Genomic DNA, 26,759 nt, shown 5'->3' on the forward strand with positions numbered 1-26,759 from the left:
AAATCCAAAAAACCACACCAAAAATACACATTCTATCCATGCCACGTATATAATATATATCATATCGTGTGCGTGTGCGTGTGTGTGTGTGTGTGTGTGTAGAGAGAGAGAGAGAGAGATTTTAAGGAATCAGCTCACGTGACATAGAGGTTGGCAAGTCACTGGAGACTCAGGGAAGAGTTTAGTTTGAGTCCAAAGGCTTGAGTTGGAGGCAGAATTCCTTCCTCTTTGGGTGACCTCAGTCATTTTCTCTTTAGTCCTTCAACTGATTGGATGAAGCCTACCCACAGCATGGAGAACAATCTGCTGTACTCACTCTTCTCATTTAGATGCTAATTTTATTTAAAAACACCCTCACAGCCACATCTAGACTGGTGTTTGACCAAAACTGGGTACTGTAGACTGGCCAGGTTGATGCATAAACCTTCCCAGTCACTATTGCATGGTCTGGTCTTTGTTCTCTGGAATTTTCTTTGTGCGTAACACCCACGAATCTATACTTGATACTTACAGACAGCCCAGCCAGCTCCTCTGTCGTCACTCATTTCAACTGCACACTTTGCAAGGGTGGCTGCCCACCACCTCTTCCTCTCTGAGGCCTCTGCGCTGTTGCAGGGGTTGTTTGGTCTTGCAACTTTGCAGTGAGCAGATGTTTGCAGAATGTAACTGACTCAAGTCTGGCTTGCTGTTGGAGACCAGAATACAAGCAGCAAGGTGTAGATAACAGCTTTTTTTTTTTTTTTTTTTTTTTCCAGAATCTTGTTCTGTCATCCAGGCTGGAGTGCAGTAGCACAATCTTGGCTCACTGCAACCTCCGCCTCTGGAGTTCAGACCCAATTCTCCTTCCCTCAGCCTCCTGGTAGCTGGGATTATAGGCCTGGCAGCTGCATGCCTGGCTAATTTTTGTATTTTTTGTAGAGACAGAGTTTTGCCATGTTGGATAGGCTGGCCTCAAACTCCTGACCTCAAGTGACCCACCCACCTTGGCCTCCCAAAGTCCTGTGATTACAGGCATGAGCCACCACTTCTGGCCGAAAGCAGCTTTTACTTGAGTGCTAGCAGGTGGGAGAATGGCCAGGCTGGCCAGGCTCAAGCCTCAAAGGAACCATCTCAAGCTTTATGCAGGTGAGAGGGGTAAAAGGGAGCCTGGAATGGGAGACAGGCAGGTGGGGCACTGGGCACAAGGTCTGTGTGCCTTGTTTCCTTGGCTATCTTGAGTCATGGTCCACCGGGAGCACGGGCTAGCATCATCTCTACAATGGCCAGGTTGTAGGCTGACCACCTGGAATTTCACAGCTGGATTTCCATGCTCGGTTTTTCTCAAGATTAGCCCCCTGGCACTACTAAGCAAGCACAAAATTAGGTAAGTGAGCAGTGCAAGGGAGTGTCTGGTGGAAAGGGAGGGAAACAAGGAGTTTCAAAGTATGTTAAGGCTGAAAGCAAGAAAGGAAAGAAGTTTCAAAATGCATTTTGAAGCTAACCTGCTTGGTCACAAGGATTCTTACTTTCCTTCCCTGCTGGGTGAGTGGTGTTTGGCTGGGATGAGGATCTGCGGGCTGCCAGAGTTGCACAGGGAAGCTGGTCCACTCTGATCCGTTTCTGCTATTGCTGGTTCTTTCTGTTTGGAAGCTTCTGAGATGCTCCTGTTGTCCTGGGAGTTTGGGAATGTTTGCCAGGCAAAGCCCAGTCCCTGACAATCTGGTCTGGAGTGGAGCTCAGCTAGCTCTCCTGAGGTGGAGATGGGCTTTTACCTCCTCTGGGAGGCCTTCTTCAGTCAAGGGCTGACCTGTCTGTCCCCTGCCCCTGCTCCTCACTTCTTGTTTGCTGGCCAGCATCCTCCCAATTTCCATCTTCTTGTTTCTAGCTGGATTTGTAGAAGCAGCGGCAACCCCTTAAGTGGCGTGAGATGTGACAGTCGCCACAGTCCCAGCGGAAGCCCCAGCCTCCTGGGTTGTCAGTTACCCAGGTACCTCCACAGGCCCAGCTCATTCCAGGTAGCTGGATGCCGATCCTCACCCCGGGCCCGGGATCCATGGCCTCCGCTCAGCCCCTCCCACCTCTGGACCCTGGGCGCTCCATCCCTGCATGTACTGGGAAGACTGGAGGTCCTGCCAGCCTGGAGAGCCCTCTCCACAATGGGGGAAAGAAGGCAAAGGTGAGCTCAGCTGCAATGGGCATCACAGGCCGAGAAGGAAACCTCATCCTTTGCACAGTGCATGTCAGCTACCCTTTGATCTAGTCAGGCAGATGCCATCTCAAGATGCCCTGCTGCATGTTCTCATCCATCGTGAGTGCACCTGGTCAACAGTGTGGCCATTCTGTGCTAGTGAGTTGCCTGTATCCAAAGGAAAATGAAAACTTTCTCTTGGCAGTTAGGGCTTGGAGCCGGGACCTAGGCTAAGCTCCCAGGAAGGCAGGGAGCTAGGGGTGCTAGCTTTATGTTTGCATTTCAAAGAGATGTGTCCGGGGGCCCTGCAGACACACCTCCCTGGGCCCTAAGCCTAGCGGGAGCTGTATTGAAAAGGTTTACAAAGTATCCTTCCAACCTGGAAATCACGCAGGTGCAGCATTCCCTCTCCTGCCGGGGAACCGGAAGCTCTGCAAAAGAACCCTTGGCCTTTCCCAGGTCCCCTGGGGTGGAGAGGAGGACTCAGCATTTGTGGTCCCCTCCCTCAAGGTCCAGGGCTGAAAGGGACCCAAGCCGTCGGGAGGGGGCCTCAGCTAGTGGTGACAGCCTGGGTGCCAGGCCTCACCCCCAACTCTGTGACTGGCAGAAATGACCTCACAACCTGGCCTCAGTTTCCTCATCTGTAAAATGGAAACAATACAGTGATCCTGGGAGGGTGGGTCATGCCCAGGGCCCGGTACATAGCACATGTACAGTGCATGTCAGCTACGGTGACAGCTCCTGTTGTGTCTGAGCCCTTGCACTTCTTGTCATGCCCTCTTGAGCCCTATATGACTGTCCCTGGCCCTGCCACCCTCATCCCTCCTCACTGCTCCTGCGAGGCCCACTGAGCTCCAGCCACACAGGCCTCAAACACACCAAGCCTGTTCCTGCCTGTGCTGGGTTGAAGGCAGCCCCCAAAAGATGTGTTCATGTCCTAATCTCTGCCCCCTGTTAGTGGGACCTTATTTGGAGAAAGGGTCTTGCAGATGTAATTACATTAAAGATCTTGAGACAGGGTCATCCTGGATTACCCGGGTGTGCCCTAAATCCATTGACAAGTGTCCTTAGGAGAGACACAGAGTGGAGGCACACAGTGGGAGGACGAGGCCACTTGAAGACTGAGCCCGGGGTTACGGCGATGCAGCCAAAACCCAGGGAAGTCTGGGGCCACCAGCAGCTGGAAAAGGCAAGGCAGGGGTCTTCTGGCTCTACAACAATAAGAGAGTAAATTTCTGGTGTTTTAAGCCACCTGGTTTGTGGTTCCTGTCTCTCTCTTCCCTCCCTCCCTCCCTCCCTCCCTCCCTTCCTTCCTTCCTTCCCTCCCCCGTCCCTCCCTTCCCAACTTCCTTCCTCTCTCTCTCCCTCTCTCCTTTCTTTTCTTTCTTTTTTTTTTGGACGGAGTCTTGCTCTGTTGCCCAAGCTGGAGTGCAATGGCGCGATCTTGGCTCACTGCAACCTCTGCCTCCTGGGTTCAAGGGATTGTCCTGCCTCAGCCTCCTGAGTAGCTGGGACTTACAGGCACGCACCACTATGCCCGGCTAATTTTTGTATTTTTAGTAGAGAGGGTTTTTTGCCATGTTGGCCAGGCTGGTCTCAAACTCCTGACCTCAAGTGATCCTCCAGCCTTGGCCTCCCAAAGTTCTGGGATTACAGGCGTGAGTCACCCTGTCTGGCCCAGTTTGTGGCACTTTGTTACGGCAGGAAACCAACACAGGAAACGAACCCACTGCCTCAAGGCCCTTGCATTGGCTGTGTCTCCACCTGGACTGCGTTGCTTCTAACATCCACCTCAACTGGGTCTCTGCTCGAGTGTCCCCTGCCCCAAGAGAGACCCTGTCTGACCACTGCCTCGCTTCTACCCACGCAGAAGGCAGCCCTCCAGCCACACTTTCTCTCCTTCCTCTTGGTGTGTGTCCCTTCATTAGGAAAAAGGCCAGCTCTGTGAGGGCAGGACTTGGTCTTGCTCACTGCTCCCCAGCACCAGCCCAGGGGCTGGCATGGAGCAGAAACCCCAGCGTGGGTAGAAGAGGATGGATGGAGGCTCTTTTCATCTTCATCACAGTGGGGAACTGTGGGTCCCCTCCACCTTTTTTTTTTTTTTTTTTTTTTGAGATGGAGTCTCACTCTGCTGCCCAGGCTGGAGTGCAGTAGCGTGATCTTGGCTCACTGAAACCTCTGTCTCCTGGGTTCAAGCGATTCTCCTGCCTCAGCTTCCCAAGTAGCTGGGACTACAGGCATGCACCACCATACCCGGCTAATTTTTGCATTTTTAGTACAAACGGGGTTTCGTCATGTTGGCCAGGCTGGTCTTGAACTCCTGACCTCAGGCAATTCGCCTGCCTCAGTCTCCCAAAGTGCTGGGATTACAGACGTGAGCCACCACACCTGGCCCCCTCGGTCTTACAGAAAGGAAACGAAGGTGCATGGCATCCGGAGTGACCAATGGTGGGTAAGGGATGGAAGAAAGTACAGGTGGCAGGGCTCCAAGGCCCACAACCCCAGCGCTCCTGAGAGTCTCACCAGCTGAGAACCTAGATGGTGCAGGGGCGGGGAGGGGGATGACCAAACGCTTTCCCAATTTCAAGGCAGGATTTAACCTTTGGCTTCTTTCCTTTTGTACAATCTTTTCCAGAAAATCAAATGATTTTTATCTTTGGTTATGGCCAACTTATGGGCATCATCTCTCCAAATGGGTAAAGTTAGGAAAATGGTAAAGGCGACTGGACTCCCTCTAGTTTGGGGGCAGAGTTCACACAGCTGCTCTCCCTGGTTGACTGGAGTGAGCAGTAATGCTGGAGTCCCGGAACTTGGGCACGAATCTGTCGCCGCTTGCTAGTGGTGAGTCTCCAGACAATTCCTTCCCATCTTTAAGCCTCAGTTTCCACATCTGTAAATGGTAATCAGGATGCCGACCAGTGGGAGGGGCTTGAGCAAGGCTGGCGTCCTCCCCCTCACCCCCAGCCTTCCAGGGTTCAGGTATAAAGAGCTGAGGGCCCTCAGGTTGATACCTAGGTGTGGGCAGGGCTGAGCTCCCTCCAGAGGCTCTAGGGGAGGGTCCTTCTGCCTCTTCCGTCTTCTGGTGGCCCCGGGTGTTCCTTGGCTCCTGGCCTCATCACTCCTATCCCTGTCTCTGTCTTCACATGGTCTTCTCCCTGTGTATCTGTTCCTTTGCATGGCATTCTCCTCTCTTTGTAAGGACAGCAGCCATATTGGATTAGGGGTGCCCCCTACTCTGGTATGACCTTATTTTAAATATTTACATCAACAATGACCCTATTTCCAAATATGGTCACATTCTGAGGTATTGGGGGTTAGGACTTCAACCTACTTTTTTGGGGAATACAATTTGACTTATAACACCACCCAATCTGCATCCTAACCTTTTTCTCTGGGGATAAGACCCCAACTTTGTTCAAGACATCAGTGGGCTCAGCCCCAGGTGATAGGTCATGAAAATCCATCCCATCCCCAACTTTCTCAGCCTCTCTTGAGGTTAGGGGTGGCCACATGATCTAGTTCTGGCTCCTGAGATCTAAGTGGAAGTCTGCCAGGCTAGTTTCTGGGAAAACTGCTGCTTCCTTGATAAAAGGGGACAGAGTGTCTGTCTCTGCCTCTTCCTCCTTCTGTCTAATGCATATGTGATGGCTGGAGCTTCAGCAGCCATTTTGTGATCACACAGCAAAGTCAAGCAAATCAGAAAGATGCTGAGTACTGCCAAAAGCTCTGCTGCTGAACCGATGCCAGAAAGCTACCCCAGAGTCCTTAGGTGAGAAAACAAAGCTTCTAATTATTTAATCCACCATAGTCAGGTTTTCTACTACTTGTGGCCACTTTCCTAACTGATATGCTGTGTTTATTTCTTCCTCCATCCCATTTCCATAACCAGAGGAGACCCTGTGGTCTGAGTGTTCAGTCACTGCAGTCAAGCTGCTCTCCTTCTCCTCACCTGTGCTCTCCTCTTTCCTCCTTTGTCATTCTCTACCTTCTCTTACCTTGTTCTCATGTAACCAGCTAGAATATGGAAGGAAAATACATTATATAGTAGGTGAGGAATATTTTCATTGAAAAAAATGAAAAAAAATAATTCTTACTTTCTTATTTTGATTTGATTTGAGCTCTCACAGCTCTGGAGGCTAAAAGTCTAATGTCAACGTGCCGGCAGATCTGGTTCTTGGTGAGGTTCTGTCAGAAGCCTTTTCCAGAAAATGGTACTTAAAAATTCTTGGAGCCTGGGCAACATAATGAGACCCCTATCTCTACAAAAAATAATTAAAAAATTAGCCAGGTGGCCGGGCAAGGTGGCTCATGCCTGTAATCCCAGAACTTTGGGAAGCTGAGGTGGGCGGATCACATGAGGTCGGGAGTTTGAGACCAGCTGATCAACATGGTGAAATTCCGTCTCTACTAAAAATACAAAATTAGCCAAGTGTGGTGGCAGGCACCTGTAGTCCCAGCTACACGGGAGGCTGAGGCAGGAGACTTGCTTGAACCCAGGAGGTGGAGGTTGCAATGAGCCAAGATCATGCCACTGGACTCCAGCCTGGACGACAGAGTGAGACTCATCTAAAAAAAAAAAATTAGCCAGGTGTGGTGGCACATGCCTGTAGTCCCAGCTATTTAGGAGGTGAAGGTAGAGGCAGGAGGATCGCTTGAGGCCAGGAGGGCAAGACTGCAGTGAGCCATGACTGAACCACTGCACTCCAGTCTAGGTAACAGAGCAAGACTCTATTTCCAAAAAAAAAAAAAAAAAAAAAAAAAAATTGGACACAGCTAAAACATCTTGGACACACAGACACACATAATATAAAACACAACTCTGGGCCGGGCACAGTGGCTCACGCCTGTAATCCCAGCACTTTGGGAGGCCGAGGCAGGCGGATCACGAGGTCAGGAGATCAAGACCATTCTGGCTAACATGGTGAAACCCTGTCTCTACTAAAAAAAAAAAAAAACAAAAATTAGCTGGGCATGGCGATGTGTGCCTGTAATCCCAACTACTCGGGAGGCTGAGGCAGGAGAATTGCTTGAACCTGGGAGGTGGAGGTTGTAGTGAGCCAAGATCGCATCACTGCACTCCAGCCTGGCGACAAAGCCAGACTCTGTCAAAAAAACCCACAAAAACACAAAAACACAACACAACAAAACAAAACAAAACTCTGGCCAGGCGTGGTGGCTCATGTCTTTAATCCCAGCACTCTGGGAGGCTAAGGCGGGCAGATCACCTGAGGCCAGGAGTTTGAGACCAGCCTGGCCAACATGGCAAAACCTCGTCTCTACTAAAATTACAAAAATTAGCTGGATGTGGTGGCAGGCACCTGTAATCCCAGCTACTCAGGAGACTGAGGCATGACAATCGCTCAAACCCAGGAGGTGGAGGTTGCAGTGAGCCAAGATCGCGTGACTGCACTCCAGCCTGAGGGATAGAGCAAGACTCTGTCTCCAAAACAAACAAAGAAACAAACGGACAAAGAAACAAAAAAATAGCTCTGTCTTATATTATGGCTGAGGCTGCAGTCAAATATGGGCTGGGCTAAACAAAAACATCATAGGAACAAACAAATACACCTAATTCTGTCATCCTCATCCTCATATCGCAGCACACAGTTAAATGTTCAGTCTATATATCTGTTAGATAAATGAATAACTAAATGAGAATGCAGGGTTACTAGGAATGGTTGAAACAATACCCATAAACTCAATAACCATATGTAGGGATCTACTAATTATTTAATCCACTCTAGTAGGTTCTCTAGCAACCCATATCCAAGGTCTAGACATTGAAAGTACAACCCATTGTTGAGAGAAATTAAAGGCGGCTCCCAACATGGAGAGATACACCATGTTCACAGATTGAAAGGCTCAATATTGTTAAAGATATTGATCCTCCCTCAAATGGTTTATAGATTCAATGCAATCCAATCAAAACCCCAGTAGGCTTTTTCCCCCCATAGAAATTGGCAGGGTATTCTAAAACTCATGTGAAAGTGTGACAAATTTTGAGTAGACAAAACAACTTTGAAAATGAAGAACAGCATTGGAGAACTCACAGTACGTGATTTCAAGACGTGTTACAAAGCTACAGTAGTCAAGAGAGTGTGGCATTGGCATCAAGATAGACATTGTCTCAATTTGCTTGGGCTGCTATAGCAAAATACCACAGACTGGGTGGCTTAAACAACAGACATTTATTTCTCACAGTTCTGGAGGCTAAAAGTCTAAGGACAAGGTGCCAGCAGATTTGGTTCTTGGTAATAGTTCTCTTTGGCTTGGACACAGCTGCCTTCTTGCTGTATCCTCACACACAGTGGAGAAAGGAAGCCCTAGTGTCTCTTCCTCTTGTTGTTGGGAACCAATCCCATCATGAGGGTCCCACCCTCATGACCTCATCTAAACCTAATCAGCTCCCAAAGGCCCCACCTCCTAATGCCATGTGATATGGTTTGGCTGTGTTCCCACCCAAATTTCATCTTGAATTGTGGCTCCCACAATTTCCATGTGTCATATGAGGGTCCCAGTGGGAGGTAATTGAATCATGGGGGCGGGCCTTTCCTATGCTGTTCTCGTGATAGTAAATCTCACAAGATCTGATGGTTTTATAATGGGCAGTTCCCCTGCACAAGTTCTCTCTTCCCTGCCACCATGTAAGATGTGACTTTGCTCCTCCTTGCCTCCCACCATGATTGTGAAGCCTCCCTCACCGCATGGCCCTGAGAGTCAATTAAACTTCTTTTTCTTTATAAATTACCCAGTCTCAATATGTCTTTATTAGCAGTGTGAAAATGGATTAATACACCATCCCACTGGGGATCAGGGCTTTCACATATGAATTTTCAGGGGACACAAACATTCAGTCCATAGTGCTGACTGATGAGGTACCATGAAGAGTCCAGAAACAGACTCACACACATGTGGCCAACTGATTTTCCACAAAGGGGCTAAGGTAGCTCAACTGGAGAAAAGATAATTTTTTCAACAAATGGTGCTAGAAAAACTGGGTATCCACATATAAAAAAGTGAGTTGTGAATTTGCTTCACACCATACATAAAATGGATCATAGACCTAAATGTAAGAGTTAAGATTATACAACTTCTATAAGGAAATAGGTCTATGTTTTTATAAGAAGACACTGGATAAAGTCTTAGTGACTTGAGTTTTGCAAAGATTTCTTAAGTATGACACAAAAAGCACAAACTATAAAATTTAAAAGTCCATACCTTAGACTCCATCAACATAATGCAAATTCTGCTCTTTAAAATGCACTGTTATGCAAATGGAAAGGCGACCCAGAGTTTGGAAGAAAAATATTGCAAAATACGTATCTGACAAAGGACTTGTGTCTACAGCTCTTACAACTTAATAAGAAGACAAACATTCTCTTTTAAAAATGGGCAAAAGACTTGAACAAATACTTCCTCAAAGAAGACATATGAATGGCCAGTGGGCACATGAAAAGATGCTCAACATCATTAGTTATCAGGGAAATGCAAATCAAAACCACAATGAAATACCACACCACACCCACTGGGATGGCTATAATGAAAAGACAGACAGTAACAAGTGTTAGTGTATTAGTCCGTCCTTGCGTTGTTATGAAGAAATACCTGAGATTGGGTAATTTATAAAGAAAAGAGGTTTAATTGGCTCACAGTTTTTCAGGCTGTACAGGAAGCATGGTAGCATCTGCTTCTGGGGAAGCCTCAGGGGCTTTTACTCATGGTGGAATGCAAAGCAGGAGCAGGCACATCGTGCTGCCAGACCAGAAGCAAGAGAGAGAAGGGGGAGGTGCCACACATCTTTAAAGGACCATCTCTCGTGAGAACTCAATCACTGTCATGAGGACAACACCAAGAGGATGGTACTAAACTATTGGTGAGAACCCTGCCCCCATGATCCAGTAACCTCCCACCAGGCCCCACCTTCAACATTGGAGATTACAATTCAACATGAGATTTGGGCGGGGTCACAGATCAAAACTTTATCAGTTGGTGAGGATATGGAGAAATTGAAACCCTTGTACACTGCTGGTGGGAACATAAAATGGTGCAGCTGCTGTGGAAAAGCTTGGCAGTTCCTCCCACAGTTAAACACAGAGTTACCACATGACCCAGCAATTCCACTCCTAGCCATATATCCAAGAGAAATGAAAACATATGTCCACGCAGAAACTGGTACACAAATGTTCACAGTAGCTTTATTTGTCATGGCCAAAACCTGGTAACAACCCAAATGTCCATCAACAGGCATTCAACAGGTATTGTGGTCCACCCATACAATGGGATCCTACCAACAATGAAAATATTAAGTATTGACATGCACAAAAACATCTGATGAAAAAATAATTGTGCTGAGTGAAAGAGGCCAGACGTACACTGTATGAGTCCATTTCTATGGAATTCTAGAAAATGGAAATTAATCTATAGTGACAGCAAGCCAAGCAGTGGCAGTTCGGATGGGGGACAGTGAGGAGCAGGAAAGAGGGGTTGCTGGGGGCGCAAGGCCACTTTTGGGAGTGGTGGATCAATTCACTGTCTCGATTAATGGGGGAGGTTTCATGGGTGTACACACATGCCCAAAACCCTCCAACTGTACACTTTAAAGACGTGCAGTTTCTTGTATACCCATTATACCTTCATAATGCTGTCAAAGAAAGATTAAACAATCACTGACCTTCAGGTCTGCAGCAGGCCTCCATTTCCCACATGAATATTCCCCGGTAGTGGAGAAGGATCTAGTTTGGCCTTCCTGAACACAAAAGGAGGGCACTGCGCTCCTCTCAAAAGTCCAAGGACTTCAATTAAAGGTGTATAAGAATCTGCAGAGCAGCTGTCCAGAACTCCTGGAGGACCCCCGTTTTGTGAAGACAGTGACAGGTGCACTGGGGTTGGCATCAGATGGAACCAGCTGCAAGTCCCATGGCAAGTGGGAGCCCCTGAGACACGTGGCTGGGGCCCTTGTGTCAAAGCAGCCCCCTCTCATGCTGCCTCAGCCTCATCATGCCCCCAGCCCAACACCTCATGGGCATCACAACCATCCGGACGACTACAGTTATAAAATCTGTGGTGGTCAGTGTGTAAATTCAAACCCTATGGTAGTCACAATTTACATTAACTTCCCTTTGTCATTCTTAGAATAATTCTTTCATGTTTTGGAAAATTGCTTCTCATCAGGAGCCTGTTAGAGCCCAGACTTTTGTATATGGCATCCCAGACTCACCACACTCTGGTTCTAACTGACCTTTTAGCTCATACATGTCCTACCAAAACCTCTCTGCCCTTCTAAGCTTCCCTGAACACACCTCATACTTTCCCTTCTTCCCTGCCTGTCCCAACCCAAGTACTTCCCAGCCAAGGACTCCCTTCCTTTCCCTCTACCTCCACTTCCTGTCTCCAGAGCTGCCCTTGCAACTACACTGGCAAGTGTGGGAGCTGTCATGTTGCCTGAAGTCTGGAAACAGAAACGACTGGAAAGAACACACAGCTGTGTTCTCAGGAGACTGATGTGGCACTTTGCTGGGGAACACAGGGGATCAGGTCCAGCCTCCCTTCCCTCTGGTCTCAGAGTCATGGTGTCTGAGTGGCCTCGGGTGGCTGCCTGTGGTACCAGTCAGTGAAGCCTGCACTCCTGGGCTGACCCGAGGCAGTTCACCCACAAGGCCTTTCTGTCTCACCTTCACAGGGACCCCCCAAGGAACACCCAAGGCCTGGCTCTGGCCATTTCCCACAATCCCAGGCTTACAGCCTTTCCTATAACCTTGAACCCAACGTCTTCCCATGTAGTTTAAACCCTCAGAATAGCCCCTCTACACTAGAGGGCTCATTTCCAGGCCAATGCTCATAGACCTTCCTTATTTGCAACCAAAGTAAATGAGAACAATTCCATTTCACAACGAATCCAGCCAGGACAAGTTACTAGTTACATGGAGACACTGCCAGAGCATTTATGTGGCTCTTGAAGCATTCACAGTTTCAAAGGGCAAAAAGCCCAAAGGCAGAGGGGACCCAGGTTGGCATCCAGGAAAGTTCTTGGGTGGCGGGGTGGAGGAAGCCTTGGAAAACAGGCAAGACTTTCCCCATAGTTTAAGCTTTTACATTCTAGCTGTCCATCACAAAGCAAGCATGGGCTACCCTCCCAGTTCCCCACACAGCAAGAGGGAGGGAGCCCAATTTCAAGGCACCATTGAAGGAAAAACACAAATGTCCTTTTCGGACATTCTGACTTTAATTCCATGTGAAACCCGTTCAGTTCACGTGGCATACCTAACTGCCACACCCAAAAGAAAATGATAGCAATGACCACCTTTCAGTAAGAATGTCATTAAGAAGAGCTAAATTAGACCAAGCAACGATAAAAGGCTGCACTATTTTAAATGCCATTTATCTAAGTAAGCACTGGGGACCCTGGAGCTTTTCCGGGCACTCCAAAGTCACAGTGCAAGTGCCCAGCATATCTCCTGGCAACTCCACTTTCTGTTGAAAACTCCTGTACCTTGTCCTGCCTATATCTAGTCAGTCTTGGGCATAGGTCCTGAGGTGGGAAAAAAAAAGGAGCTTCCATTAAAAAGAGTTTGCTTATGCATCAGAACCAACAGCATGACAAGATACTAAGGAGTCGACTCTTCTTTAGTGAAAGCTGGCTACTGTCTGGCTTGTAGGAACGAAATCATTTACCTCCTAGAATGACGGAAATGGGTATCCGAGTGCGTGGATCTGTTTCTTTCCTGGTTCAGTTGAATGAAGCAAGACTCGAGCCCAATTGCATGACCTCCTGCCACGGGCACCTACTCTGCATGAGGATTGTGTTCCTGGACCCATGCCAGCCCTTGCAAAGACTGTCTGCACAGCAGAAAAACCCAGACTTCCCAATGGCCTCATCAAGGACCTCAAATACACAATTCCTAATACTTCTTTTTCTGGAAAATCCAAAGTCGTAGATGCTTCGGATTGCCTCAAGGCAAGGCTGGAGCCGACGATGGTTCCAAGCCTGAGTCTGAGGTGTTAGGACTGCAAGACCCATTTCACTCATGCTTACTGATTACCAGCACTGGGCCTGGCATCAAGGACACGGGGACAGGCATGACACACACTTGTGGGCTTATGAGACAGGCTTGCAGACAAGAACACAATCACAGGACAGGGGACAGGGACCTGCTGAAGGACGCTACGGTATAAGTGCAACTTACAAGAACTCCAGAAGTTTTCAAAAAAATATATATATATAACCTGTGTGTGTGTGTGTGTGTGTGTGTGTGTGTGTGTGTGTGTGTGTATAACATTTCTGGAGTTGTCCTAGTGACTGGCACTCCAAGCAGTATTCTCCGAGGGAATCCTGTATGTTCGGTCTTCCCACACTATCCTGATAGGAGCCAGCTGTCTTTGAACCTCCTCCACCTCCACCACACCTACCACCCACCTGCCCTCAGGCCTTGTGAATGACAAACCCCCTCTCCCCTGGGAGGGGACAGGGCTGGAAGGAGTTGGCCGCTGACCAGGACGCTGGGCTGAGAGCACCAAGGGGCAGAGCTCGTGAACCCAGCTCTGGGGACAGCGCTGGGGGACTAGGATAAGGCCTGCCAGCAGCTGCCTCTGCCAGCCCCTAGCCTTTTCCTTGAGAATTCCCCTTGGCTTTCAGTAAAGTGCCATTTGAAGGGTCTACCCTGTTTCTGCAGGGCTAAGGGGAAGAGGAGTGGACTGCATCATTGTAGGGAGAAGAGGGGTCAGGCTTGCCACCACACTCATTGGTTTGGGGGGCAGGCCTGGAGTGGCCCCCTTTCTCCTGCCTGAGGTCTTCTCAGAGGGCTGGGGGAACTCTTATTTAGGGAGTGATTCCCCGATACTCCGATATGGCAAAGTCTCTATTTTCAATGTACATTACCCCTGAATACAAAAACATTCAAAGCAACGGAATGTCCAATATTCTACAAAATGTCATGCAAAAGACATTTGATGAAAGATTTGTTCCTGGGCTTGCTCTTTTGCCTAAGTGCAAATTCCTAACCCGTCTGGCTTTCCTCCTAATCGTCACCAGCCACAAGAGAGGCTGCCTGATGGGGAGGAGCAGGTAAGTGTGAAGCTTTAGGCACTGGTGGTGGGGCGGGGCAGGGGGACAGGGGACACTTTGCTGGTGGGGTCTGGGGGAAAGAAGGTAGTGGGCGGGCAGGGGGGGAACCAAAGTCAGCAGGGTGGCTAGCTACAAATGTCCAATTGTGAGTGACCTGAAGGGTCTTATCCTCTCTGCAGGGCCTGGGCTAGCCATTCCCAGAACCACAGGTGCTCAGGGATGATGGGGCCTGGGTGCTGCTCCTCCTTCCAGAAGCAGCTGGGGGCACCCAGACAAGGTGGGAGTTTTCTGGCACAGCCCCCCATCCTGTACCCACATTTAGGGAGTCTCTTGCCTCTGTGCTAACTTTAGCGCCTCCTCCACCTGCAATATAAGCGCTTAAAGGATTAAAGTGCTTTCAGTATCTTCTACCTGGGAACACTAACAACTCTTAGGACGAGGGGAACGACCCCCAGGGAGGAAATGAACCACTCCTCTGTAACTCAAAGCCAGCATGCCCCTGGCTGGCTGGCCTCACTGGCCTCACGCGGCCTCCCCGCTACCCGCAGCAGGCGATTCTGATGCAAATCCGAGGGATGGTTCGCGCATCCCCTCCACACACGCCTGTACACACACAATAGTACCTGTGGCGCAGGGACGAGTAGCCCAGGTGCCGTCTCTATGCCTCAGTTGCAAGGCCCAGGACTCAGGAGGGAGTAGAGGGCCTCCATTCCCAGCCCGCACTGCCGTTAATGGAGGAGCCAGGGCAGGCGGCAGTCCTCGGTTTTGAGTCCTTCCTGCGTTCTCAACTTCAGGGTGACGCTCTGCCTGCGGTCTTCTGATGACCAAAGAGGTCAGGGCTGTGGCCGAAATCGAGGCCCTGGGAGGGCAGTCTTCCCATCTGAAGGGGGCTGAGCCTCGACGTCCCCTGGAAGGCCCCCCACGCAGACCGGCCCCGTGGGGAGTCAGCGGCGACTGGGCCTGGAAGGCCTGGCGGCCGCGCTCGGCGGCGAGGGGCTGCTGGCCGCCAGCGCGCTGCCAGGGCCAGTGCTCCCAGGGCCCGCTCTCCGCCGCGCGGTCTCCGCCTTCGCCGGGCGCCTGGCGCCGTGCACTGCCTGGTGCTTGAATAGGTTGGCACGCCGGCCGAAGGCCTTGCCGCAGTCGCTGCACTCGTAGGGCTTCTCACCGCTGTGCACGCGCCGGTGCTGGCTGAGGCCCGAACGACCACGGAAGGCCTTGCCACACTCGCGGCACGCGAAAGGGCGCTCGCCGCTGTGGCTGCGCTGGTGGTGGATCAGCTGCGAGACACCCTTGAAGGCCTTGGCGCACTGGCCGCAGGCGTAGGGCTTCTCGCCGCGGTGCGTGCGCTGGTGCTCTATGAGGTTGGAGCTGCGGCTGAAGGCCTTGCCACACTCGGGGCACGCGTAGGGCCGCTCACCGCTGTGCACGCGCGCGTGCTCCAGGAGCGCGAAGCTGCGGCGGAACAGTTTGCCGCAGTCGCCGCAGGCGAAGGGCCGCTCGCCGCTGTGGATGACCTGGTGCTTGATGAGGTTGGAGCTGCGCGTGAACGTCTTGCTGCACTCGGGGCAGGCGTAGGGCTTCTCGCCGCTGTGGATGCGCTGGTGCTCCAGCAGCGCGAAGCTGCGGCGGAACAGCTTGCCGCACTCACGGCACGCGTAAGGTTTCTCGCCACTGTGGATGATACGGTGCTTGATGAGGTTGGAGCTGCGGCTGAAGGCCTTCCCGCACTGCTGGCACAGGTACCGCTTCTCTGCGCCTTTGGGGCCCTGCGGCCCCGCGGCCGAGCTTGGCCCCAAGCCCTGGGAACCTCTCTGGAGCACAGACGACCTCGCCGCCTGCCCGTCCTTGCCACCTTGTGAATCTACCCCGGGGAGTTGTCGTCCAGAATGCTTCTGCATTGAAGTCGAAGTCTTGCTCTGTGTTCTGTCACCTGGAAAGACAGTGCACCAGGCAGTGTCACCCTCATGCCAAGGCATGAGAGAGATGAATGAGCAGGAGGTGAGGACATAGGAGGATGGAACAAGGTGACCAGAGAACATAAAGTAATCACACAGGCAGACAGGAGAGATGAAGGGGAGGGAGGATGGGCTGGAGACAGCAGGGCTGCTGTGACACCTGGAGATTGACACCTGCCTCCAAAGAGGATTTCCCACCCAAAGCGGCAGCATACCTTCCCCTGCCCCCTTTGCCACTGCTATTTCTTTTCCCCCCAACGGGGGGCTCGTTGAGCACCTCTCACTCACCTATGTGCAATCCTGCAGTGGTCCAGGTTCTGGGGATGTCTGCTACCCAGGGTCCTTCCCCTCGCTCCAATTGGGAGATCAGGTGAGGCTTGGAGAAGGAAAATCCTGGGCGTGGAATATGAAGCAGGTCAGGACCACTATGGCTAAGGACAGGATCGCTCCTGAACTCAGGGCATTCTCAATATCTTCAGGTAACAGAGAATAAAGAACTCTTTAAAGAGCACTACTGGGAAGGCCCAGAGAAAGGGCCGAGTCCCTCTAGGAGGGCAAGGGCTCCTGCGCGTCCAGGGCCAGGTGGGCATGGAGATCTTCAGTAGCTGGTGATTTGAGCCATGAGGACAACTGTGTTTGTCACCTGACCTGCAGGGAGGCTAGGAAGCTCATGAGAACTCGGGAATGTGTGTGGGGACCCTGAGGGACAGAAGAAGGGCTTGCAAGCCCCAGGGAGTATTGGGAGGCCAACAGCCATGTGCTCCGAAAGCTGAAGTGCCCTGTTTCATAATCCAACTCCACTGAGGATCCCAGACCCCTCCCTGGAACCCCAGGTCTGCCTGGTGAGGGTCAGAAGGAATCCAGGGGATGAAGCTGCTTTCCCTCTATGGGGCTAGATTATAGAGGCAAAAATCTGTGGAGTCAGATCCCCACAACCCCAAAGGCAGTAGGGTTCAATGTTGAAGCCCCTCTGGATTTTCCCTCCAGCGGCAACGGGAAATGGAGTGTTTCCATTTCCACTGGGAAGTGGAGTGTCTGAGCTAAGCTGCAGCAGCCAACCTTGCTGGGCACACTGGGAGAAAGACCAGAGGCCCAGTCCCACTCTGTCTCATGCATGCATCTTTCATCAGCTGCGCGAGGCAGGGGCAAGTCACTGGCACCCTCAGAGGTTCTGCGCCCCACCTGAAAACATTCCTGAGTGCTCCGGCCCCCATCTGTCTAGCCTGTGAATCCTGCTTTTGCCTTTTAATTGGCAAAATTGCTGCCCCTTCTGGCAGTGGGGGTGCACTGGCATGGAAGGGGGAGAGCAGCGTGCTCCAAGCTGCCCCAGCTCCTCCAGGGACTTCTCAAGGCTTGACATCCAAGTCTACACTTTGTCCTTATGTGGGACCTCCCTGGTCAATGGAAGGAAAAGATGTTGCTAAATTTTATAAAGTGGAATGGATGCAAAATGCAGCTGTCATAGAAACAAATTAAGTCTAAAAGAGTGCACATAAATATTCCAGCAGAATTTGCATCTCTCTTTTGAGTAGAAAAACATTTAGTCGATTCATGATTTTATATACAAGATAAGTCTGATACTGAAACTTACAGGCCAAAGCATTTACCTAAAACATTTACAGACCACTTAGCTAAAAAGCATCTTACTGAGATGGCGGCTAGCCTGCAATGGATTACTGGTATTACTGGCCTGATGGAGAAATGCATTTATTCTTGGGCTCATAGCAACCAACAAACAGGAAACTCAGAAATAAATTGAGCCCAGAGACAGAGTAGGTGGGACTGGGTGTGTGCATGTCGTGGGGGGATCACTTACCCAGTGACACCAAATGGCTATAGTTCTCCAGCATCACCCGCTTGTAGAGGACCTTTTGTCTGAGGTCCAGAAGCTTCCATTCTGTCTTTGTGAAGTACACGGACACGTCCTCAAAAGATACTGGCACCTAAAAGAAGGCATTCTTGTGGCCACAGGGGAATTCAACCCCCTGGGCCCCTGAAGGAGCTGACAGAAACAAAATGTGGGGTTGGGGGAGCACTGGAAGGCTCAGCAGGTAGAAAAGCTTGGGTTGCACGAGTTGTAAGACAGAAAAACAGGCAGCACAGCCGACAGAGGCAGGAAGCCCAGATTGTGGGCCTCAGGAAATGAGAACGATGCTAAAGGCAGCCTAAGCTCAGCCCAGTTGGACAGGCCCGGGCATGAGAAGGCAGCAGACAGGGGCTGCCAAGGGGAGAGGCCAGGGAGAGGGGCCACCACTCACCTTGGGTCTCGTGGTCAGAAGAATGGCCGCCATCCCCAGGGCACAGAGGAGCTAAGGGAAATGCAAAGAGCCCCCTGTGAGCCCAGGCCAGCCTGGAGCAGCCAATCTGTGACCTGCTTCAAGACCCTGCTTAGTTTTTCTTGTGAAATAAGAAGCACAGCAGCCACCTGTGGTGTTCTCACTCCTGCAGCTTCACCAAGGGCACCTGACCATCAGACCTTCTGTATGGCTTCCTGGGGCGGCCATAACACGCACTACAAATTGGGGCCTTCAAGCAACACACATTTTTCTCTCCTGGTTCTGGAGGTCAGAAGTCCAAGATCCAGGTGCTGGGAGGTCCCCGCTCCACTGAAGCCCCTTCCTCGCCTCTTTTAGCTTCTGGTGGTTGCCAGCAATCCTTCTCGGCCTCTGTCTTCGTGCAGCCATCCTCTCTGAGTGTGTGTCTGTGTCCAAATTTCCCTGGTCTGTTGAGAATGCCAGTCACTGGATTAGGGCCCACCCTGCTCCTACAGTATGACCTCATCTTACCTTGATTACAGCTGCAAAGACTCCCTTTCCAAATGAGGTCACAGTCACAGATACTAGGAGTTGAGACTTCAATATGTCTTTTTAGGGGGCACCATTCAAACCCAGGACACTTTCTGCAACTGAGCTGCCATGCCCACTTCCCATACTGGCACTTGCCTGACCAGGCTTTCAAGGGAGCCCATTCCTTCTTTCCTTTCTTCTTTTGCTGCTTTTCCTAGCTGTCTCCCCATGTGGCCAGTGCCCCCGACCCCAACTTTTCAGCCATTCCTAGAAGCTCCACTGCCAATCCTCTTCCCCCAGGTTGGGATTCTTAAGGAAACTCCAGATGCACACGTATCACCTCCCCTTGTGACATGAGACTTGCTTTCAAGGAAGAGAAGAGAGGTGAGGGCAGTGCAGAATCAAGGGGGACCTACGGTAGTGGGGGTGCTCTCTGAAGGGGTGACATTCAGGCGGAGAGCTGGAGGCTGAGAGTCGCAAAGAGAGTAGCCAGCCAATGACACAGCACATACCCTGGCCCTCAGATGGTCCTGCATTTGGCATTCATGGTGCTGAAAATTAGGGAACAGGCGCATAGGATGACACCATGTGGGACCCTGGGGGGAAAGCAGGAAGTTGAGTTTCAGGCTAAGAGTAGGGAACATGAAATTGACAAAGTGGACAAAATTCATCTTGGCCTCAGGACTTCTCCATATCAGTTCTCAATGCCAGATGACAGTCAGTGCTGTGGGTTGGATATCTGAGCCTCCAAACGTCACGTTGCAATTTGATCCCAATGTTGGAGGTGGGGCCTCATAGGAGTTGTTTGGGTCATGGGGGTGAGTCCCTCATGAACAGATTAATGCCCTCCCTCAGGGGTGAGTGAGTCCTGCTCTGTGAGAGCTGGTTGTTAAAAAGAGCCTGGCCCCTCCCCTCATCTTGCGTCCCCTCTGGCCACGTGATCTCTGCACGTGTGCCACCAGCTCCCCTTCGACTCCCACCCTGAGTGGAAGTAGCTTGAGGCTCTCACTAGATGCAGATGCCCGGTCTTGAACTTTCCAGCCAGCAAAATCCTGAGCTAAAGAAACCTTTTCTCTTTATAAATTACCCAGCCTCTGGTATTCCTTTACAGCAACACAGGAGGACTAGGACAGGGGGGGTAAAAGATTGTTCCTTTCTCAGCACACACCCCCACCAGCTACTTCCTGGTTTCTCTGCTTCTCTGCCTGGGATTTCCATTTTGTTGGTCTCCAAGCTTTTATTGATGTTCCAATGGGTGACTACAACAGTTTGTTTGTGCCAACAACACCACAGGAGAGAGGGAGAGGGGACAGGGTCCCAGGAGCATAGAGAAGGACAGCTATAGTATTCACCTGGCATTTAAATTGCTCCAAAGTCCCTTATCATCCATGATGACCTGCCAGCCAACATTGGTCCAAGATACATAAGCTGATGTTCTGAATCCCTGAGGGTGGAATGGATGCTAAACCATTAGGTTAAAGACTGAGAGAGAAAGGAGTATCACATATTAAAATGCCATCCTGTGATTATTTGAGGGCTGCAAGAGAGTAATCTAACCTAGCAGTGGGACATAGGGTGGAACAGTCCTGCTGCCAGGATGCAGTAGGAAGGTAGCCTACCAAAGCAGTATGACTGGATTTGAAGCAACCTGCCTGACCCAGAAAGTGGGCTGTTCCATAGAGCAACGGGTCCAGTATCCTCTGCAAATCAGTGTCATGGGGGGAGAAAAGAGACTGGGGAGAGAGGCTGTTCCAGATGAAAAGAGATTTAAGGGGCCCAGCACCCAAGTGCAAGAGGGGTCATCAATTAGATGCTGGCGTAAATGAGAGAGTCGTCAAAGGCATTAGGGATCACTGGGGGGGGGGGGGACTATGGGGTGGCCCTCGGAAGACAGTAGGGGATCATTACTGTTCTTATGTTGGATGGATAGTGTCACTGGGTCATGGAAGAAAATGTCCCTTTTAAAGAAATGAATATTGAAGCATTTGGGGGAGGGAATGACATGCAACTTACTTTAAAACCTTTCACAAAGAGAAAGAGAAAAAAGCTGACACAAAAAAGGCAAGATGGTGATTAAAAAGAAGAAGAAAAAAAGAACTATGGAAAACAGACTGGTGGCTTGTCAGTGAGTTAAACGTAGTTACCACATGACCCAGCAATTCCACTTCTGGGTATATACCCCCAAAGAATTGAAAAGAGGTGGTTCACACAAACCTTTGTGCACCCGTGTTCACAGCAGCATTAATCACTACAGCCAAAAGGTGGAAGCAGCCCAAATGTCCATTGATGGATGGATGGACCAACACCATGAGTCTATATATATAAAATGGAAGAGTATTTGGCCATAGAAAGAAAGGATATTCTGACACATGCTACCATGTGGATGAACCCTGAGGACACTACTCAGTGAAAGAAGCCAGATGGAGACTTGAAAGGTCACATATTGTATGATTCCATTTTGTGATGTAACATCACATTTCCCAAGAGCTGTCTTGACCTAGTTTTGAAATAGTGACTAAAACCTCTCATCTCTATGCCCTTCGAGGGCAGTTTGCTAAGTCCCCACTCCCACCACTTTTCTACAATTTCCCTTTCTCTGGGGCCACCAAACACACATCCAAATGGCCCCTGCCTCATTGAGCCCCCACACTCTGGGGCCAAGGCACCAGACAAATAGGGACAGCCCCTATGCCCTGGAGCCTGAAAACTTATGCAACTCAATCAATCCAAAGGAAGCCCGAGAAACCTAGCCACCCACCTCTGCTGGCCCCTCCAGCCCCAGCTGCTGTTTCCCTGTCTCCGGGTCTAACCCCTGTGTGGCCCCGCCTGGCAGCCTTCTCTCGTTCAGAGCTATACAGAACAAAAAGCTGAGCCTTTCATCTATCCCAGGGTCCTGCCATCCATAGAAACTTTAACTCTCATAAAACATGTTTGTCCAGATCTGGTAAATCCATCGTGTCAGAAGGCAGATTGGTGGGTGCCAGGGTCTGGGGGGATGGGGAGTGACTGCTAATGGGTCTAGAGGTTTCCTTATGGAGCGATGAGAATGTTCTGGAGCTAGATAGAGGTGGTGACTGCACAACATGGTGAATGTACTAAATGGCCTCTGAATTGTTCTCTTTAAAATGGTTAATTTGGCCAGGCGTGGTGGCTCACACCTGTAATCCCAGCACTTTGAGAGGCTGAGGTGGGTGAATCACTTGAGCTCAGGAGTTGGAGACCAGCCTGGCCAACATAGTGAGACCCCATCTCTACAAAAAATACATAAAATTAGCTTGGCGTGGTGGCATGTGTCTGTAGTCCCAGATACTTGGGAGGCTGAGGTGGGGTGATGGCTTGAACTGGGAAGGTTGAAGCTGCAGCGAGCTGTGATTGCACCACTGCACTCCAGCCTGGGCGACAGAGTGAGACTCTGTCTCAAAAAATTAATTTTTATGTTGTGTGAATCTCACCTCAATCAAAAAGGAGGAAATAGAAATGTTCCTGTAAGGTAAAATCATTCTAATGTCCGCGGGCAACACCTCATTTCATTATAACACACTGTCAGTCACTGGGAGTCCTGTAAAACTAAAGGTGCGGGGGGAGGTACTACTGATAATTTGCCAGTGCTTTCAGACTAGTATAAAATTATTGTTTTGAAAAGCAACATAAGCTCATTTTTTTCCCTACCATAACAGTACTGAAAGTTCACTACCCGTTTTGGACAAGTTGAAAGGGGGAGGAGTTATCTCTAGTCCCTCCACCCCAAGATGTACTGAGGCGGGTCTGAGCCCCAAGGGAGCACAACACTGTTGAGTGGTGACCCCCTGAGTGAACACCCCATCGGCGGGAGTCCGCCCAGAGACAGAGACCCGCACTCAAGTGCAGCATCGGAAGACCCAGCAGAGGTGCTGGTCACACCAAGCCATCACGCAGAGCAGTGCCTATCCTTGAGAGCTAGTTCCTGAAAATCATCTACAATTTCAACTCCTGGAAAGAAAGACACGACAAACTCTGTGCCCATAGAACTTAAGTAACACCCAGGCGGGCACTGCTCTGCGCGTCTGAGGACAGAAGCACCTGGAAGGCGCGTGGTGAAACTAGAGAGCAGCTTCTTCCAGCTGGACCAGAAAGACCCTGTGACCTTTGGGGACCAGCAGAGCAGAAGCCAAGCAGAAGGATAATCCTGGGCTCCAAAGCCAGGCTCCCCCGAGGCGCAGCATTGGGCACGTAGGTGAGAATCCACCAGACCTCGGCGCCTCAGGTAAGAAGCCAGGAAGGCCCATCAACCTGGGTGACCCGTGCCACTGCCAGTCCCTCCATGGCTGCTCCACCTCTGTGAGGGGCCTCGGACCTGAGACCCCTGCTTATGGACCTTAGCCTATGGGTGGAACTGAGTATGCAGGGTGCTCCACGCGGGGAGGGCCGGGAAGGGGATGAGTGCAGGGCCACTGCTGGCAAGGAAGCCTGGTCAACCAAGGGGAGAGCTGGCTCCAGCAGGATGCCTTAAGACGACCACTAGATGGGGAGATATTCCCAGAAAAAGAAAAAGGAACCCACACAGACAAACAACATTCAGAAAAGCATCCAGCAGTCCCACTCAGTGGGAGCAGGAATTGGGGCTTTTTCATCCACAACAAGGGACAGGCATGGCCACTTTGGTTGGGTTTCTTCCATCCTGGGAGATCTTGCTTTTCTCAGCCCCACCAGCTTTCCTTGACCTGAGGCCCTAGTTACCTGCTGCCCACCTGGCAGAACGGCTGGAGAAGGAAACTGGAGAAACCCAGAGCCAAGGCCTGGCCTGGGTGCTGCATGGGTCGACCAGGGCCCTCCATGCAGCCTAGCCTGAAAAAGTCCTCTGAGGAGCTTCCTTGCAGCTGGGCAGGCCTTGCCCTCTGGGGGCAGAGGCTAACCTAGCCAAAAGGGGGCCACCAACGCTGCTAAGGGATCCTTCTAAGAGGCGGGTCGGGTCCTGTCCTGCTCTGCTCACAGTTATCCCTGGGATGCCCGTGTCACTCAGAGTAAACTCACACAGCCCTTCCTGACCTTGCCCAACCCTCCTCCCACCTCTGCACCTCCCTCCGCTCCTGCCACACTCTTGCTCCCTTGAGCCAGGCCACTCCTGCCTCAGGGCCTTTGCACAGTGGATTCCCTGTGCCTAGAATGCTCTTCCCAAACCATAACCACATGCCTCGCTCTTTTACCACCTTGGAGTTTTGGTAGAAATGTTGCCTTTGAAATGAGACTTATTCTAACCACACCACCTAAACTGGCAACCAGACCTCCCTTCCCCAGCTCTTACTGCCTTTTAACAGACTCTGTAATTACTAATGGAAAACATTTTCTGCTTATTGTCTGTGCTCAGCCACTAGAATGAGAACCACAGGGCAGGGCTTACTACTGCCGTGTCCCTGGCAGATCTCAAATGCTTGCTTAGGAGGTATCTGTGGGATTGAATCAGTCGCAACTAGCCCTGCAGGGAAGCGCTGGGCGCTGCTTTCTGCCCAGCTCGACTGGCTCCTTCTCTCACCCTTGCCCACCACCTTCCATAGGCCCTTCGCTTCCTCCTCGGCTTGGCTAAGCTTATGCTTTTCCGTGGTATGCCAGTCACCTGGTCAACACCCTGCGCCACCGCGAGGCACCAGCCCCCACCTGATACCCCCTGGAGCACAATTTTGGGCATCCTGCCCCCATCCGGAGACCCTCAGGGCCGGTGCCTGGGCAGCAGTGCCACAACCTCACAATACCAGTCTGCCCAGCACTCTCACACCCAGAAGTGCAAAATCCAAACTCACCAGGTGGATCAGGACGGGATGCTCTTTAGCCAGCCTCGGGACCGGTGGCTGGAAACCAATCAGGAGAGAAATTGACAAACACGGGCCGCGGCTCCCAGCGCCCAGCCCTGGATGGCTCTTCTCCCCTGGCGCCCCTGGTACGGGGCGGCCCCGAGGGCTGGTCCGGCTGCTCAGTGCTAGCCCGCCTCCCAGGGCGTCCCTGCCTGTCGCCGCCGCCGCCGCTCCCTCGTCCCCCTCGCCACCTGCACCCTGCCGAGACGGGCCCCTTATCCGCTTACCCGCACCCCTGCGGCCCAGCTCGGCCCTCCTACCTGGGCTCGGCGGGCGGCCTTGGGAGTCGGCCTCCCTTCCCGCCCCCGGCAGCCCGAGGCCAAGGCCGCCACCTCCTCCGAGAAGCCCTCGGAGGCCGCGTCCCCAGGAAACGGGGGCGGGGATGGGGGCTCCCAGGCGTGTCTCGACCTCGCCTCTGGGTACCGCTCGCGAGGAACGTCCTGAAGGGGAGTCTCCGTCCGGTGCAGGGAGCGGGCGGGGCCGGGGCGGCGGCAGCGTGGGAACGGGGCGCGGGGAGGGGGGGTGGGGGGCATGGAGCATGCGCGGCGCGGCGCGGCGGGATGGCGGCCCGCCCCGCGCCAGCCCCGCAGGGGCGTCTGGCCTCGCTCCCCACGCGCCCCGAGGCACTTCCGCTTTCTGTCTGGGCTACTCCGAAGGCTGGGGTCGAAGTGGTCAGCGCACCGCGGTTCCTGAAGGGGACAGGGGAGAGACCCGCGTTGACAGAACACCTCCTAATGGGCTAGACCCCTGGGCATTATTACGTCCATTCATTCAGTTATTCATCTCGCTGGGATCCCCGGGACCTCTGCAGGGCAGCTAGCACCAAGTGGCCCGGCCACGGTCATTCAGTAAAGGAGCATCCCTGGTGACCCAGGATGGCAAGGATCAGAAAGTGGGGAAGAGGTGAAAGGTGACTCGGAGGATGGTGTGGAGACACGAGGAGGGGAAAAGGGAGGTGAGGGAAGTGCAAGAAGCCAAGACCTTTTGGGTGCATCTGGCTTTCCCTCAGGTTACCGCAGGGGATCGCACCTGGAGTTTGTCCTTTTCCAACGGGTCATGCTCCACGTGGTACAGCCGGGATTGAAATCCAAGGCTGGTTGGGCTATTGCTCTGTTGACAATTGTGAGATCCTTAACAAATAGTGAAGTGTATGAAAAAGACCGTAAAAGAAAAGCAATAGGGAAAAATCAGCCACATCACATATCCCAGCCCCGGCCACTGGGAACCAAGCACGAGGTGGGAGCCCCCTTGGCCTCTGAACCAGAGCTCAGAGGTTTCTTTTCTTCAGAGACCCTGGGCCCTGGCCAGGAGCACTTAGCCCGCAGCAAGGAGCGCTCTGCAGGCCTGTGCTCCCAGAACAAAAGCTGTCCATCCGGGGCATAGAGGAAGGGCCAGGACGCTGCTCAGGAAATTCCCGGTTGCAGGGAGCAGGGCCCCCAGGGGGCCCAGTGCAGGGACAGCTTCGGAGCCCCTTTCCCACAGCAGGGCAGGGAAGCTCCGGGTGGGCCTCGGCTGTGTGTCCTGGTGCCCAAGCTTGTCCCTTCACCGGGGCTCTGGCTGTGCAGGCTGGGGCCTGGGCTGTTGAGATGTTGTGGGGTGACTGGTTGGTGCCCCCTGAAAGATATGTCCATATCTTAACACCCGGGCCCTGTGAATAGGGCCTTATATGCAAAAAAAAGGGTGTCTGCAGATGTCATTAAACTGAGGATGTGGAGATGAGAGCAACCTAGAGGATCCAGGGGGACCCAAATCCAAGGACAGTTTCCTTAGAAGAGACAGGAGACAGAGAGGCAGAGAAGGCCATGTGGAGGCAAAGGTGGGGAGTGCCCAGGGCCCCCAGAAGCTGGAAGAGGTGGGAGGATCCTCCCCCAGAGCCACCGGAGGAAGCGCTCAATTCTGGCCTCCAGAACTGGGAGAGTCAATTCCTGTTGGCTGAAGCCACACGGTTTGTGGTCATTTGCCTCG

The 26,759-nt window shown here is 51.7% G+C and overlaps 1 protein-coding gene across 3 annotated transcripts; it reads right to left on the minus strand.

Annotated features, from left to right (window-relative positions):
- Window positions 1–10,337: 10,337 nt before the first annotated feature.
- On the minus strand, window positions 10,338–25,270 carry ZFP92 (ZFP92 zinc finger protein). Of its 3 annotated transcripts, none has more exons than XM_009198481.4 (6): window positions 25,055–25,270; window positions 24,744–24,791; window positions 18,442–18,492; window positions 18,000–18,126; window positions 16,472–16,576; window positions 10,338–16,158 (listed from the first exon to the last, which is right to left on the minus strand). In XM_009198481.4, exons 3-6 carry the CDS (start codon window positions 18,472–18,474, stop codon window positions 15,173–15,175), a joined length of 1,251 nt encoding a protein of 416 aa, XP_009196745.1. In that variant the 5' UTR covers window positions 18,475–18,492; window positions 24,744–24,791; window positions 25,055–25,270; the 3' UTR covers window positions 10,338–15,172. The 3 variants fall into 3 exon arrangements, with proteins under 3 accessions (XP_009196745.1, XP_017809255.1, XP_009196744.1); XM_017953766.3 differs by having other exon boundaries at window positions 18,442–18,905; XM_009198480.4 differs by lacking the exon at window positions 25,055–25,270 and adding an exon at window positions 18,609–18,905 and having other exon boundaries at window positions 24,744–25,011.
- Window positions 25,271–26,759: the final 1,489 nt, after the last annotated feature.

Source organism: Papio anubis, chromosome X, assembly GCF_008728515.1.
Source record: "Papio anubis isolate 15944 chromosome X, Panubis1.0, whole genome shotgun sequence".
NCBI lineage: Eukaryota > Metazoa > Chordata > Mammalia > Primates > Cercopithecidae > Papio > Papio anubis.